Source organism: Hirundo rustica, chromosome 29 (genome assembly GCF_015227805.2).
Source record: "Hirundo rustica isolate bHirRus1 chromosome 29, bHirRus1.pri.v3, whole genome shotgun sequence".
Lineage (NCBI taxonomy): Eukaryota > Metazoa > Chordata > Aves > Passeriformes > Hirundinidae > Hirundo > Hirundo rustica.
This window is the reverse complement of record NC_053478.1, coordinates 781,656-796,921: the sequence shown is the minus strand read 5'-3', so window position 1 is coordinate 796,921 and position 15,266 is coordinate 781,656. Positions and strand designations below refer to the sequence as shown.

Below are 15,266 nucleotides of genomic sequence, written 5' to 3'. Positions count from 1 at the left end.
GGTGCTCGGGGCAGACGGGCTGGCAGCGGCCCCGCAGAACTGCTGCCCGGAGGGATGCCACGTCAGAATGATGCAGGGGAGATGTGGGGCTCAGCCCCACGGCTGTTGGAGAAGGGACAGGGGATGCTGCCAAGATGCCACAGATGCTTTTAGGTCCCCCCTCTGCCCGGTCCTCGGCAAGACCCTCAAGTGCCCTCAGGTAGAGCAGCAGAGCCACAGGCAGGACACACCGGTGCCTGCTGCAAAACTCCAGCCCGGGCAACTGGGGAAACTGGGAAGGGCTTTGAGAGTGCTGGGAGTATGAGAGGGTGCAGCTGGTGAGAGGGAGGTTTATTGGCGTGGCAGGGACGCTCCCACGGAGGGGCTGTGGTTCCTGGTAGGACACGGAGCGGAGCACACACGGACAGCGATGCTGCCAGGCTCCCGGCGTAAAAACAGTCAGTTCCAGGGGCTGGGGAGGAACAGTCACACAGCTCGTCCTCACTCCTCCTCCTCCTCTTCCTCCTCCTCCAGGGTGACAGGCTGCCGGCCGGCCGGCCCCACGCCGCCGCGCTGGATGGAGACGATGCCGCTCAGGAAGGCGTAGCCCAGCATGGCCACCAGCCCCACCAGCACCGACAGCAGCTGCTTGCGCCGCTTGTGGGGGTCCTCCTCTGCTTCACTGCCATCTGTGCCCGCAGCCCGAGGGGCGTCGGTCAGGGGGTCACCTGGAGGGGCAGAGCAGGGATGTGGCTGGCAAGAGTCACCCTGAGACCGAGCGCCAGCTGGGGATGGACCTGGGGGGACGAGCCACCCCAAGGCCGCAGGGTGAGGTGGGCGACGGCTCTCACCTCTGTCCCAGGGGAAGTAGAGGCTGAGGATGGAGGTGCAGTAGTTGCACAGGTTCTGCAGGGACTTCAGGTGCTGCTGCAGTTTCCCGTTGGGCAGCTTGGCCTTCAGGAGCGGCGCCAGGCGGCTGAAGACTAAGGCGTCAAGGGAGGCTGGCCTGGGACACAGAGAGCTGTGCCTGGGGTCCCCACCCAAAGCCACCCAGCCACTCCCAGCCCCAGCACCCGCCCCCTGCAAGCCTGTTCCACCCCCAAAGCAACGCACAGGGGCTCCTGTGCACACAGCTCCCCTGCAGACTGCGGGGCCTCAGCCCTGCTGGAGTATGGGGAGCTCTCAGGCCCCTTGCCCTCTCCCCCTCTGGCCACCTACGAGTCTCCAAAGAAAAACTTCTGGGAGCCGAGACGCTGGGAGAGGAGTGTCAGGCATTCCCGAGCTTCCCGGTAGAGCTGCAGGGGGAGGACAGAGGGTTGTCACCTGCCCAGGTACCGTCACAGTGCTCAGGGGAGCAGGAGTGGGGAAGCCAGACCCCAGTTTGGATTTTGGCCTCACAGGGATCCCCACTTGGACACCACCGAGGACCCACCGTGCCCAGACCCCATCCCTCACCTCCTTCTCCAGCTTCTCCTCATCCTCCATGTAGTCATCCCCCCAGATCAGCTGCAGGCGCTCCAGGTGCCGCTTGTGCATGGCGTTGGGCAGGAAGAAGTTGAGGGGGAAGGGGATGGTTTCCGCGTACCACTTCCGCGTGTGCTCCACGTAGTTCTTCGCGTCCACCCAGAAGGTGTGGATCTGTGGTGGAGAGCAATGCACAGCCTGGCCACGGCGGGGCTGCAGCCGGCCCCAGGCCAGCACAGCCACCCTGGAGACCATGAGGGGCTGCAGGAGCATTGGGGTCAAGGGCAGACCCCAGCCTGGGCTGCACAAGCCCCCAGACCCCCATCCCTGCCATGCCAGGCTCCTGGGATGTTGCTGCTGGCAGTGCTCTCTGGCTCTGAAGGCAGAGCCCGAGCGCCAAGCACAGCTCCAGGGAGGAGACCCCATCTTTGGCGAGCCCCTCTTCCCTGCAGCCCCCCCTGAGCCTCACCAGTACTGGCAGCAGCTTCTCCTCCAGCAGCGACACGAAGGCCAGCGTGTCCGCGCTCTGCGTGGCCGACAGGTCGTAGTCGGCGTTGTACTTCTGCGGAGCAAACGCCCGGTTTGATCCCACGGGATGCGCCAAATCCCACCCCTGGGTGACACAACAGAGTTCCCTCCTCCCTGAGGGGCTCCAGTACCCCGCAGCGCGGGGCAGGGGGTGCCCCAAGGCCCTCCCCGTACCTGTTTCCTGAGGTGTGTTATGATCTGCTGAGGTTTGGAGATGGTGCCCTCGTCCCGCGTCCGCAGCGCGGGCAGGTGCCCTGCGGGCAGGGGGAGTGGGGGCTGCAGTCGCTGTGCCCGAGGGCACCCTGAGCAGGGGAGGGGTGCAGGGGGCTGCGGTGGGGGATGGACCCCCATGGCTGGAGGAGGGGCACGAGGCAGTGACAGGGGGGTAAGGTGAGCTGGGGACAGAGCGGTGCAGCGGAGGGGGTAGAAATTGTGTGACGGGAAATGGGGAACATGCCAGGAAAAGGGGCTTGTGGTGGGGGTGGGTGATGGACAGGGAGGTGCAGTGGGGCATGAGTGCAGTGATGCAGGGGGGGCAGAGAAAAATGGGGGTGCAACGAGCTGGGGGGTGCGAGGAGGGCGTTCAATGGGACACGAGTCGCAGTGGGATGAGGGGGTGCAATGGGATGGGGGGGTGATGGGGCATGAGGGTGCAATAGGACAAGAGGGGCTGTGATGGGACAAGGACAGTGATGAGATGATGGGGGTGTGACGGGATTCAGGCTGGGGGGACACAGGACACAGGACAAGGGGGACAATAAGATAAAAGGGTGGGAGGGTGCAGCCAAGGGCACGGGACATGAGGGATGCAATGGGGTGGGAGGGTGTGAAGCGGCAAAGGATATAAAATGGTAATGGTGGTAATGGGAACAGGGGGTGTGATGAGGTACAGGGGGTGCAACAGGGTAGGATGGTGCCACGTGGGAGGGAGAGGCCTCAGGGCAAGAGGGGTGCAGTGGGATAAGAGGGTGCAATAGGGCAGGGGGTCCAGTGGTGTGGGGCCGCAGGACGTGAAGGGTAAGACGGGCTGGGAGGCTGTGATGGGTTGGGGAGGGTGTAACGTGTGGAGGGTGCAGCAGTGGGGAGTGGGCGCAACGGGATCACGGCGCTGCGATGGTTTGGGGGGTACCGGCGGTGCCGGTATCCTCGGCGGGGCCCTTACCGGAGGGGCTCCTCCAGGGGCTGGTGACCCGGTGCACCTTCAGCGGCGCCCCCGTGAACCGCGCGTAGGTCTGCGGGAGGCAGGAATAGAGCGGGGTGTGCCCGAGGGACCCCGGCCCGGCCCCGGCCCGGCCCCGCCGCCCCGGCCCCGCCGCTCACCAGCACGGCCAGGCAGTCGGGGTCCACCGAGGGCAGCCCCCAGCCTCCGGCCCAGCAGAACAGCTCCATGGGCGCCGCCATCTTCCGCCGACCCGGAACCGGACGGGCGGCACCGCCCGCCCCCGCCGCGGGGCGGCACCGAGCGGGGGCTCCGCGGCGGAGCGGAGTGCGGGCACGGCGCTGCGGGTGTCTGCAGGGTCCTTGGGGCACAACCCGCGTCCGCAGAGCCCCGCACCGGACAGCTCTGCTGAGCCCCGCACCGTTCAGCTCAGCTCCACACTGCTTACCCTGCTCCGCACCGCTCACCCTGCCCCGCACCGGACAGCCCTGCTGAGCCCCGCACCGCACAGCTCCGCACTGCTCACCCTGCCCCGCACCGGACAGCCCTGCTGAGCCCCGCACCGTTCAGCTCACCTCCGCACCGCTCACCCTGGTCCGCACCGCTCACCCTGCCCCGCACCGGACAGCCCTGCTGAGCCCCGCACCGCACAGCTCCGCACCGCTCACCCTGCTCCGCACAGCCCTGCTGAGCCCCGCATCTCCCTGCACCGCACAGCTCAGTTCTACACTGCTCATTCTGCACCGCACCGCACAGCCCCGCCGTGCCTCTCGCTGTTCAGCTCAGTTCCGCACTGCTCGCCCTGCTCCTCACAGCCCTGCTGTGCCCCGCACCGTGTCGCACAGCTATGTCCCGCATCTCTCTGCGTTGCCCCGCACAGCCCAGCTCAGCTCCACACTGCTCCACCCTGCTGTGCCCCGCACCGTTCAGCTCCACACAGCTCAGTCCTGCTTAGCCCCGCATTTCCCCGCATGGCCTCACACCGCCTCGCACGGCTCAGCTCAGCTCCATCCTGCTCACGCTCCTTGGTCCCGCACCGCACAATCCTGCTGTGCCCCGCATCTCCCCGCAATGGGCCCACACCGCTCAGCCCAGCTCCGCACTGCTCACCCTGCTCAGCCCCGCACCCCCCGCTCGTCTCCCTGGACAGCAGCCGGGCCGGCAGCCCGCTGGCAGCGGCGGGGGGAAAACGCCCCAAGTGCGGCTCGGGACCACCCCCGTCCATCGCCCGCAGCCCCTCGTTACGCGGGATGGCTGGCGCGGAGCCGGACCGGGGGCGCGGGGCTGCGGCAACCCCGGGGCCGGGCTCGGCCCGTTGTTATGGCACCGGGGGAAACAGCTGTAAACACGGCCGGGACACCGCGGGCCGCCCGCCCGCCTTGGCCGGAGCTCCGCGGGAGCGGCTCAGCGGCCTGAGCACATCCCGGCGCTACGGACCGGCCCCGGGGCTCTGCCGGCCCGGAGGGCTCCGCGCCGTGGGGCAGCGCCGTGCAAGCGGCCCCGCGGCCGGGCCGGTCCCGTTCTCCCGGGCCGGGATGCTCCGGCGCTGCTGGGGCGGCTCCAGCCCGCCCGCCTGACCTCCCGGTGAACCGGCGCTGCGAGCGGGGGCTGCCCCGGGGCCGGCAGTGCCGGGGGGTCCCCGAAACCCCGGGCCCAGCGCGCCGCGCGGGCACGGTGTCCCCCTCCGGGGCCGGAGCCGCGGCCGATCTTCCGTCGGTGTCCCCGGGATGCGCCCGGTGATTGACGGCTCTTTGTTTCCTCCTCGCCGGCCCCGCCGGCCCCTCCCCCGTGCGCCACCCCGCCCCGCCGCGCTCCGCTCCGCACCGGCGGCACCGGCGGCACCATGGGGGCACCGGGGAGCCCCGCGCTCCTGGCGCTGCTCCTGCTGGGCGCCGCCGCCGCGGCGCGTCAGGAGCTGCAAGGTACCGGAGGGGCTCGGGGCGGCGGTGGGGCGGCCCCGAAGGGGCGGCGGGACGGGCGACAGTCGGGGTTCGGCGGCGGCAGACCCCGTCCCACGGCCGGTGACAGCGGCTCTGCTCGCCCCGGGGGAGCCGGGCTGAGGGAAGCGGGGACGCTGGAACGTTTCACCCCGAGGCGCCGGGTGGCCGCCGGTTCCGATGCTGGCTCGGGGCCGCGGGGGAGTGCCGCGGCGGGGGCTGACCCCGGCGCCGGAGCCCCTCTCGCTGTCTGCCCGGTGCGTCCGCACGGAACAGGCGGGCACCCGTGCGGCAGCGGGACCGACTTGTCCGCGCTCCCCCCCAAGCGCCCCGAGCCGGTAACGGGGGCCCGACCGTCCCTCCGGGATCTCCCGGCGCGGCCGCCCCGCGTTGGGGCTGGTCCGCGGGGGACTCCGCGGAGCGGGATGCAGGGAAGCCCCAAAAGCGGGGAGGGCTCCGGGCCGCGGCTCTGCCGGTCTCGCCGGTGCGGGGGCACAGGGCATCCCCCCTCGGCGGCGCGGCCGGTCCTGGAGCGCCACCGCGCGGGACCGGTCCCGGAGCCCCCGGGGCTTCCCTGGTCCCCCCAGAGCCCGGCGGTCCAGGGACACCCCCGGCCCGGCCCCGCTCTGATCGCACCGGGCATCTCCGTAGTCACCGGCCGGAGCTGCGGCTGCCGGTGCAGAGGCGACCCCGGTGCTCGTGTCCCGCAGTCATCGACCTGCTGCTGGTGAGCGAGGCTCGGCAGATGGCCAGCGTGGCCCACAAGATCCGCATGGAGCTTCTGACCGTCAACGACGTGTACCTCCTCTCCACCTTCCGCCTGCCCCCCAAGCAGGGCGGGACCCTCTTCGGCCTCTACTCCAAGAAGGACAACACCCGATGGCTGGAGGTCTCTGTCGTGGGGAAGATCAACAAAGGTGGGTGGGCGTCCTCTGCGTGGGGATGGACTAACCCTGCTCTTGCCCCGGCGCTCTGAGACGAACGGGACGGAGTTCCTGCGGGAAGGGGCAATGGGCACACAGCGCTCCCAGGGTGCTGCCGGTGCCGGAGCAGAGCTGACAGCCCCTTCCCGCTCCTCCGCAGTCCTGGTGCGGTACCTGCGGGAGGACAACAAGGTGCACTCGGTCAACCTGCAGCACGCGCATGTGGCGGACGGGCAGAGCCACTCTGTCATCGTGCGCCTGAGCGGGCTGCGCAGGGACACGCTGAACGTGGAGCTCTACGTCGACTGCAAGCAGATGGACTCCAGCGTGGGGCTGCCTGAGCTGTCGGAGATCCCCCTGGCCGAGGTGGAGTCCATCGAGGTGCGCACAGGGATGAAGGCCTACCAGAGGATGCAGGTGAGTGCCGGGGGGGTTGAGACCCCAGCCAATGCGCCCTTGGGGAGGGGCAGAGCCCCTCACGCTGACTGCATCTCCCCACGCACGTCAGGGGTTTGTAGAGTCGATGAAGCTGATCCTGGGAGGGTCCATGAGCCGTGTGGGGGCCCTGAGCGAGTGCCCTTTCCAAGGGGACGAGTCCATTCACAGTGCAGGTAATGGCTTGGGGGCTTTGGGGGTCACCTGTGTGGGCCATGGCGCAAGGAGTTGGAGGGTGACAGCACAGAGGGATGTTCCTGTCCCTCCTGGCCCAGTGTCCCCTCACAGGTGGGAGCTACACATGTGCTGACCAGGAGTGACCACGTGAGGTGACACTGCTGGGGTGTGACAGCAGCATTTGGTAATGTCTCGTCTCTCTCCTTGCAGTGACGAGTGCGCTGGCCTCCATCCTAGGTAAGTCCCTGCTCTGCCTCCCCCATTGCCTGGCGTGAGGCATTTGGGGCTCCGCGGAGGCAGAAATTCCTGCACAGCCTGTCCCAGTGCCCCACGTGGGATCAGAGGGTGTGGGGTGTGCTATGGGAGAAGGGGCCCTGTGTGACCCAGGGGGAAGGACAGACTGCCAGGGGCCTCATCCTCCCAGCTCAGTGCCAATGGGCAGAGCAGTCCTGGCCCACAGCCTTGGCAGGTTTTGTCCTGGGATTGACCTTTCCTTTCTGCTGCTGGCAGGTGAGCAGACCAAGGCACTGGTCACGCAGTTGACCCTCTTCAACCGGGTCCTGACCGAGCTGCGGGAAGACATTAGGGACCAGGTGGGACTGAGGGGGTACTGACACTCCCTGGGCTGGATTTTCCTAGGGCACAGTGCCAGCACCCTCCTGATGCTCCATGCTCTGCTGCCTTGCAGGTGAAGGAGATGTCTCTGATCCGCAACACCATCATGGAGTGCCAGGTCTGCGGTGAGTGCTGGCGAGGCTCTGCTCCCTCCTCGGGGGGCAAAAGGCCACCTTGTCTCACCCCTCACCTGCCTCTCCTCTCCTCTCCTCAGGCTTCCACGAGCACCGGTCCCGCTGCAACCCCAATCCCTGCTTCAGCGGGGTGGACTGCATGGAGACCTACGAGTACCCTGGGTACCGCTGCGGGCCCTGCCCGCCGGGGCTGGAGGGCAACGGCACGCACTGCGTTGACATCGAGGAGGTGGGCATGGTCTGGGGGGGTCAGCAGCCCCGGCACAGCCCGTGCAGAGGGTTCTCCCTCTGGGGAAGGCCCTGCTCTGGCATGGCCTGGGGCAGCAGCCACCCCGAGAAGCCAGAAGCGGGATGCTGTGCCCGAGGATGAAGCCTGTATCTTTCCTGGTGTTGCAGTGTGCCCATGCCAACCCCTGCTTCCCTGGCTCCAAGTGCATCAACACGGCCCCCGGGTTCCGCTGCGAGCCCTGTCCCCGTGGCTATCGAGGCAACACGGTCTCTGGTGTAGGGGTGGACTATGCCAAGGCCAGCAAGCAGGTGAGTGCACTGCCACGGGACTCGGCCAGGTCCCCGTGGGATCTCTGGAGTGCGGGACAGCGTGGACGATGCAGTGCCTGTGGAGGAGGACAGCTTCCTGAGGGCGGGAATGGGCAGACAGGGAAAGGCCCCAGGTGAGCATTTCTCCCCCACTGCTCACAGGTTTGCACAGATATTGATGAATGCAACGATGGGAACAACGGGGGCTGCGACCCCAACTCCATCTGCACCAACACGCTGGTGAGCAGCGCTGTCCCGCTCCCTCCCTGGCTCCCGGGGCCGCTCAGCTCCCCTCATCCCACCCCTGCCCTCTCTCCCCCAGGGCTCCTACAAGTGCGGACCCTGCAAGTCGGGCTTTGTGGGGAACCAAACGTCCGGCTGCGTCCCACAGAGGTCCTGCAGCACTCCCACCTCCAACCCCTGCGACATCAACGGCTTCTGCCTGTTTGAGAGGAATGGGGAGATCTCCTGCGCAGTGAGCAGGGGACGGGGACAGGAGGAGGGTGTGGGGGGTACAGCATGGCAGCACTGGTCCTGCCAGGGCTCTTTCCAGCCCCTGATCTCTTCTTTATTCAGTGTAATGTGGGCTGGGCTGGCAACGGCAACGTGTGTGGGCCAGACACGGACCTGGATGGGTACCCGGACGAGCCCCTGCCCTGCATCGACAACAACAAGCACTGCAAGCAGGTGGGCTCCTGGAGGGGAGGCACAGGGGCTGCAGGGGACAGGATGCACAGCAGGGCTGTGCTCCAGACCTTGTCTCCTCCCCGTCCCTAACGCTGGCTGTGCCTGCAGGACAACTGCCGCCTGACGCCCAATTCTGGGCAGGAGGACGCTGACAACGACGGCATTGGGGACCAATGCGATGACGACGCTGACGGCGATGGCGTCAAGAATGTGGAGGTGGCTGTGCTGGGCAGGCGGCCGTGCCAGTGGCTCTAGGAGGGCTTCTCCTTTTTGCTCAGTTCTGAGTCCTCCTGGGGAGCAGCAGGCTGGTGGCGTAGGAATGGTCTCAGAGTGCTGGAGACGTCTTTCTGCCCTGACCACTGTGGGACTGTGGCCTCTTGTCCGCCCGCCGCCACAGTGCCAACATCCCCATCCTCCTCTCCACAGGACAACTGCCGGCTCTTCCCCAACAAGGACCAACAGAACTCGGACACCGACTCCTTTGGGGATGCCTGTGACAACTGCCCCAACGTGCCCAACAATGACCAGCGGGACACAGACAGCAATGGCGAGGGGGATGCTTGTGACAATGACATTGATGGGGACGGTGAGCTGCTGTTGGGTTGACCTGGCTGCGCCAGAGGAGCTGTCCCACCAGGGTGGGGGAGGATATCCACTCAGCGCTATCCTTGCAGGGATACCCAACATGCTGGATAACTGCCCCAAGGTGCCCAACCCTCTGCAGACTGATCGGGATGAGGACGGTGTTGGGGATGCCTGTGACAGTTGCCCTGAAATGAGCAACCCCACTCAGGTATGGCTGGGGGCAGGCTGGGTCAGGGGGCCTGGGACAAGTGGGGCCTGGCCCAGCAGGGAGCAGGGGGTTCTCCTCCTCGTCCCGGGCTGTCCACTGAACTAGGGCTCTGCTCTCCTCCAGACAGATATGGACAGTGACCTGGTAGGAGACATCTGTGACACCAACGAGGACAGGTGTGCACAGCACTGCAGTGGGGTGACTTCCCCGTTGTGTCCCTGGGGCCAGAACTGGGCTCCTGGTTCAGAGACCTGTCAGGATGGACAGTGGGGACTTCGGGGAGCTGGCATGAGGTGCCACATCCCCAGTTTTGCCATTGCTCTGACCTTGTTCTTGCTCCCAGTGATGGGGATGGGCATCAGGACACCAAGGACAACTGCGCTGAGATCCCCAACAGCTCCCAGCTGGACTCGGACAACGACGGGCTGGGGGATGACTGTGACAACGACGATGACAACGATGGCATCCCGGACTATGTGGCACCTGGCCCAGACAACTGCCGCCTCATCCCCAATCCCAACCAGAAAGACTCGGACGGTGAGCGTGGGGTGGGCGGGGGGAGGCGGGCCTGCGTGGGCTCAGCCCAGCCCTGACTGGGCACGTGTCCCCAGGGAACGGCGTGGGTGACGTCTGCGAGGAGGACTTCGACAATGACACGGTGGTGGACCAGCTGGACGCGTGCCCTGAGAGCGCCGAGGTGACGCTGACCGACTTCCGCGCCTACCAGACTGTCATCCTGGACCCCGAGGGGGACGCCCAGATCGACCCCAACTGGGTTGTGCTCAACCAGGTGTGGGTGCTGCGCCCCGTGTTTCTGGGGGCTGCGCTGCAGGGTGGGAGCTGAGGGGACCGGGAAGTCCCCAGGGGTACTGGGGTGCTCCTCACCCAGCTGTCCCCCACAGGGCATGGAGATCGTGCAGACTATGAACAGCGACCCGGGTTTGGCTGTGGGTAAGATATGTTCACCCACCCACAGGCTCTGGGGTTCACCCACCCCTACTCCCACTGTGCAGGGGAGTGAGGGCCAGTTCTTTGCCCCGCAGAGGGGTGAAGGGTGGGTGGGCTGGGAGTCCCGTGGGGAGAGAGGGCTCCCCGCAGCTTTTCCTGCCTGTAGGTTACACAGCCTTCAACGGGGTGGACTTTGAGGGCACCTTCCACGTCAACACCATCACCGACGACGACTACGCCGGCTTCATCTTCAGCTACCAGGACAGCGCCAGCTTCTACGTGGTGATGTGGAAGCAGACGGAGCAGACGTACTGGCAGGCCACCCCCTTCCGTGCTGTGGCCGAGCCGGGGCTGCAGCTCAAGGTGGGTGGCGGCCCCACCCACGGGCAGGGTCAGGCCCCCCTGTTCAGGAGCCCCCTGAAGCCCCCGTGCACCTGCAGGCAGTGAAGTCCTCGACGGGCCCTGGGGAGCACCTGCGCAACGCGCTGTGGCACACGGGCCACACGCCCGACCACGTCCGCCTGCTCTGGAAGGACCCCCGGAACGTGGGCTGGAGGGACAAGACGTCCTACCGCTGGCAGCTGGCACACAGGCCCCAGGTGGGCTACATCAGGTAAGCAGGGGGGGCATGGGGGCCGCTGGGGTGGGGGCTGCGCTCGCCACAGTGGGACCACACCAGTGGGAGGGGATGCTGGTCACTGGTGGGAGATGAACCCCAGAGTGAACCAGCCCCGGTGAAGACGATCGTAACCATGAGTAAGGGTCCTGCCCCGCGGAGCCACCTCGGGGGTAGGAGGATGTCCATGAGGAGGGGTTGTACCTCCTGGGACCACCCCGGTGAGGGGATGCCAGCCACTGGGGGGGATCCAGCCCTGTGGGACCACCCCAGAGTGGGGATTCCCGGCCGTGGGAGAGAATCCAGCCCCGTGCGACCGCCGCAGTGGGGGGATGTCGGCCGAGGGGAGGGGTTCTGCCCGGTGGGGCCGCTGCCGCGTTTCTCCTTTAAGGCTCCCGCCGGGGCGGCCGCGGCGGGGGGGCTCTGCCGCCGGGCCGTCCGCCCCCCGGGCCCCCGGGGCCATTGTCCCGTCGCCATGGCGACCCCGCCGGCGCCTTTCACATGCAAAGCGACCGACAAAGGCGGCGGGGCCGGGCCGGGGGCGGCGCGGGGGGCTTCAGCCCGGCCACGGCGGGGGGTCCCGGCCTGAGGATCCAGCCGGCCCGCTGCCCCCGGCCCGGACCCCCGCAGGATCCCCCGGCTCCAGCCCAGTGCCATCGTCCCCGGGTCGGGATACCCGGGGCGCGGTGCCGGTCGTGGAGGGGTCCCAGCGCCTGGGATCCAGGTGCTGGTCCCGGTGGCGTCCCGGTGGGATCCCGATGTTTGCCCCGGTCGGGTAGAGGCGGGGTCCCGGTGGAATCCCGGAGCTGGCCCCGGTGAGGGCCCGCTGACCGGTCGGGCCCCATTCCCCCGCAGGGTCCGTCTGTACGAGGGCCCGCAGCTGGTGGCCGACTCCGGTGTGATCATCGACACCACGATGCGCGGGGGCCGGCTGGGGGTCTTCTGCTTCTCCCAGGAGAACATCATCTGGTCCAACCTGCAGTACCGCTGCAACGGTGAGCAGGGCCCCCCCGGGACCCCCGCACCGGCCCGGCGGCCGGCTGAGCATCCCCTCCCTCGCCCCTGCGGCGGGGTCAGTCCTGGGCCGGGGGTTTCCTCGGGGCTCGCACCCCTCGCCGGCTCCTGACGCCCCCCGTGCTGCTCTCCACAGACACGATCCCTGCCGACTTCGAGCCCTTCCGCCGGTTCCTGCTGGAGGGACGCGAGTGACCGCGCCCGGCACGGGCCTCCCCCGCCGGCGGCACCGGTGGCGCTCCGGGCTCCCGCCGCCGGCGGCACCCGGGGGCGCGCCGAGCCCCGCCGCCCCTCCCGGCCGGGCCCCGTTCCCGGCCCCCCGCGGACTTTGCACTGCCAGTACCGGGGCCCCGCAGTACCGGGGCTCCCCCCACGCCTGCCCCGGGCGCTCCGGTCCTTGCCCCACGCCTGGCCATAAAGTTTTGAGTGTTTTCTAGCCTGCGCGCCCGGTCCCTGCGGGTTCTCGCTGGCCCCAGAGGGCCGTGGGTTCTCCCCCCCAGCGCTCTCGGCTCCGTCCCGCGCCGTCCTCCCGGTGGTCTCGGGGTCGGGTCAGTGCCCGGCCGGTCCCACCGGCGCAGCCCACGGCGGCGGGAGGCCGGGACGAGTGCAATATTGGTGGGCGAGAGCACAACACTGCACCGCATCCCGGCCCTCCCGCCGCCCCGGAGGGAGTGCAGCCGCCGCCGCCGCCGCCCGGGCCGCTCCGTGGGAACTGCGCGGCGAGCACCGCGGCTCGGCGGCAGGGACCGGTCGCCACGGCGACGGCTGTCCCGGCAACGCGGCGGAATGTGCCCCCACCCCTCCGGCCCGCCCGCCCCGGAGCGCGCAGCCCCGGCCCCGGCCCGGCCCCCCCGCCCCGCGGCGGCGGCGGCGACAATGGGCGCGGCGGCACCGGGCCCCTCTTAAAAGGGCAACGCGGGGTTGCCTCCGGTGTTGGGGCCGGCACCGGGGCCGGTGCCTGTGCCCGTTCTCGGCCCGGGGCCGCGGCGGGAGCGCGGCTGGCTCTCCCCCGGGAGTACAGGAACAGGTGAAATCACCGCTTGGTACTGAGCGCCTCGTCCCGCGCCCCCGAGCTGCGAGGGGCGACCGCGGTTCCCGTTCCTGTTCCGGTCCTTCTGCTCCCTCTCCGATCCCGGTCCAGTGCCGTTCCCGATTCAGTTCCCGCTGCTGTCCTGCTCCGCTTCTGCTCCATCTCCTGCTCCCTCTCCTACTCCCTCTCCCGCTCCGGTTTGGCTCCAGTGTCGGTCTCACGCCGCTCTGCATTACCGCAGTCCCGATTCCGCTCCCGGTCTCTTTCCAGTAGCGGTTCCGCTCCAGTCCCAGACCCCGCCTCTCTCCCAGTCTCACTCCAGTAGAGATCCCCTTCCCCCTCCCGCTCCGGTCTCGTCCAGCCCCTCTCCCATTCCGGTGTCGCTCCAGTCGCGGTTCCGGTCGCGGTTCTGGTCCCGGTCCCGGTTCTGGTGCCGGTCCCGTCCGGCGGTGCCGGTGAGCGGCGCGGGCGTCGTGCGGAGCCGCGCCCGCCAGGGGGCGCTGCAGGCCCGGGGCCACCGGCCCGAGCCGGGCACGGACAGGGCGGGGACGGGCGAGTGGGGACACAACGGAGACAGGGGACACAGAGGAGACAGGGGACACAGAGGAGACAGGGGACACAGCGGAGACAGGGGACACAGAGGAGACAGGGGACACAGAGGAGAGAGGGGACACAGAGGAGAGAGGGGACACAGCGGAGACAGGGGACACAGCGGAGACAGGGGACACAGAGGAGACAGGGGACACAGCGGAGACAGGGGACACAGCGGAGAGAGGGGACACCGCGGAGACAGGGGACACAGCGGAGACAGGGGACACAGCGGAGACACGGGACACAGCGGAGAGAGGGGACACAGCGGAGAGAGGGGACACAGCGGAGACAGGGGACACAGTGGAAACAGGGGACACAGCGGAGACAGGGGACACAGAGGAGACACGGGACACAGCGGAGACAGGGGACACAGAGGAGACAGGGGACACAGCAGAGACAGGGGACACAGAGGAGACAGGGGACACAGCGGAGACAGGGGACACAGAGGAGACAGGGGACACAGCGGAGACAGGGGACACAGAGGAGACAGGGGACACAGAGGAGAGAGGGGACACAGCGGAGACAGGGGACACAGAGGAGACAGGGGACACAGAGGAGACAGGGGACACAGAGGAGAGAGGGGACACAGCGGAGACAGGGGACACAGCGGAGACAGGGGACACAGAGGAGACAGGGGACACAGCGGAGACAGGGGACACAGAGGAGACAGGGGACACAGAGGAGAGAGGGGACACCGCGGAGACAGGGGACACAGCGGAGAGAGGGGACACCGCGGAGACAGGGGACACAGCGGAGACAGGGGACACAGCGGAGACACGGGACACAGCGGAGAGAGGGGACACAGCGGAGAGAGGGGACACAGCGGAGACAGGGGACACAGTGGAAACAGGGGACACAGCGGAGACAGGGGACACAGAGGAGACACGGGACACAGCGGAGACAGGGGACACAGAGGAGACAGGGGACACAGCAGAGACAGGGGACACAGAGGAGACAGGGGACACAGCGGAGACAGGGGACACAGCGGAGAGAGGGGACACAGCGGAGACAGGGGACACAGAGGAGACAGGGGACACAGAGGAGACAGGGGACACAGCGGAGACACGGGACACAGCGGAGACAGGGGACACAGCGGAGACAGGGGACACAGCGGAGACAGGGGACACAGAGGAGAGAGGGGACACAGAGGAGACAGGGGACACAGAGGAGACAGGGGACACAGCAGAGACAGGGGACACAGTGGAGACAGGGGACACAGCGGGCATGGACAGGCTGGACACGGGGGACACGCCAGGCAGGGACAGGCTGCAAGAGGAAAACTGCAGCCCCCAACCCCCTGCTTTGGGGGGAATGGGAAGGCTCAGGGGAAAGCCCCCAGAGCCGAGTGGGGTGGGGATTAGAGCTGGAGCAGAGGGCAGCACGGGCCAGCATCCCTGCACGGGGAGAGCCATTCCCATGGTGAGGCCTTTTGGGAAAGACATGTTTGCCCAGAGCTGCTGCCTGTCTGCATCCTGCCTGCATCCTGCCTGCACCTGCCTGCACGTGTCCAGGCTTGCCAAAGCTGTGGCTGCCATGGGGGGCACAGAGTGCTGCTGGGTCCCATTCCACCTGCACTGAAGCCTGGGCCATGCATCCCTTGCCCTCATGTCGCTGCAGCACGGAGGGTCCCCTGCCTCTGCTCTCCTTCTCAGCACCACCTCAGAACGCTTTGGCATGACTGGGGTGGCACTTTGGCTTC

The 15,266-nt window shown here is 68.1% G+C and overlaps 2 protein-coding genes across 2 annotated transcripts; one reads left to right on the top strand and one right to left on the bottom strand.

Annotated features, from left to right (window-relative positions):
• Nucleotides 1-315: 315 nt before the first annotated feature.
• MTX1 (metaxin 1) lies at nucleotides 316-3,387 on the bottom strand. Its single transcript, XM_040088178.2, has 8 exons — nucleotides 3,292-3,387; nucleotides 3,134-3,203; nucleotides 2,146-2,225; nucleotides 1,913-2,005; nucleotides 1,435-1,617; nucleotides 1,198-1,274; nucleotides 831-985; nucleotides 316-707 (listed from the first exon to the last, which is right to left on the bottom strand). The coding sequence occupies exons 1-8, from the start codon at nucleotides 3,370-3,372 to the stop codon at nucleotides 481-483; spliced, it is 966 nt and encodes a 321-aa protein (XP_039944112.1). The 5' UTR covers nucleotides 3,373-3,387; the 3' UTR covers nucleotides 316-480.
• A 1,584-nt stretch (nucleotides 3,388-4,971) lies between these two features.
• Nucleotides 4,972-12,192, top strand: THBS3 (thrombospondin 3). Its single transcript, XM_040088177.1, has 23 exons — nucleotides 4,972-5,052; nucleotides 5,778-5,984; nucleotides 6,151-6,407; nucleotides 6,499-6,601; nucleotides 6,813-6,839; nucleotides 7,113-7,195; nucleotides 7,291-7,342; nucleotides 7,432-7,580; nucleotides 7,748-7,888; nucleotides 8,051-8,128; nucleotides 8,211-8,363; nucleotides 8,465-8,575; nucleotides 8,684-8,791; nucleotides 9,002-9,161; nucleotides 9,250-9,368; nucleotides 9,492-9,544; nucleotides 9,712-9,905; nucleotides 9,980-10,158; nucleotides 10,271-10,319; nucleotides 10,483-10,679; nucleotides 10,757-10,929; nucleotides 11,788-11,927; nucleotides 12,083-12,192. Exons 1-23 carry the CDS (start codon nucleotides 4,974-4,976, stop codon nucleotides 12,139-12,141), a joined length of 2,871 nt encoding a protein of 956 aa, XP_039944111.1. The 5' UTR covers nucleotides 4,972-4,973; the 3' UTR covers nucleotides 12,142-12,192.
• The last annotated feature ends 3,074 nt before the right edge of the window (nucleotides 12,193-15,266 follow it).

What these genes read in the sequence shown, in the direction of transcription:
- MTX1 (XM_040088178.2), bottom strand. Translation starts at nt 3,372, where the DNA reads ATGGCGGCGCCCATGGAGCTGTTCTGCTGGGCCGGAGGCTGGGGGCTG. An exon ending in CCCCTGGAGGAGCCCCTCCG is followed by an intron (nt 2,226 to 3,133) that starts GTAAGGGCCCCG and finishes CCCTGCCCGCAG; the next exon opens with GGCACCTGCCCGCGCTGCGG. An exon ending in AGAAGCTGCTGCCAGTACTG is followed by an intron (nt 1,618 to 1,912) that starts GTGAGGCTCAGG and finishes TCTCCACCACAG; the next exon opens with ATCCACACCTTCTGGGTGGA.
- THBS3 (XM_040088177.1), top strand. Translation starts at nt 4,974, where the DNA reads ATGGGGGCACCGGGGAGCCCCGCGCTCCTGGCGCTGCTCCTGCTGGGC. An exon ending in CGTGGGGAAGATCAACAAAG is followed by an intron (nt 5,985 to 6,150) that starts GTGGGTGGGCGT and finishes GCTCCTCCGCAG; the next exon opens with TCCTGGTGCGGTACCTGCGG. An exon ending in ACAACAAGCACTGCAAGCAG is followed by an intron (nt 8,576 to 8,683) that starts GTGGGCTCCTGG and finishes CTGTGCCTGCAG; the next exon opens with GACAACTGCCGCCTGACGCC.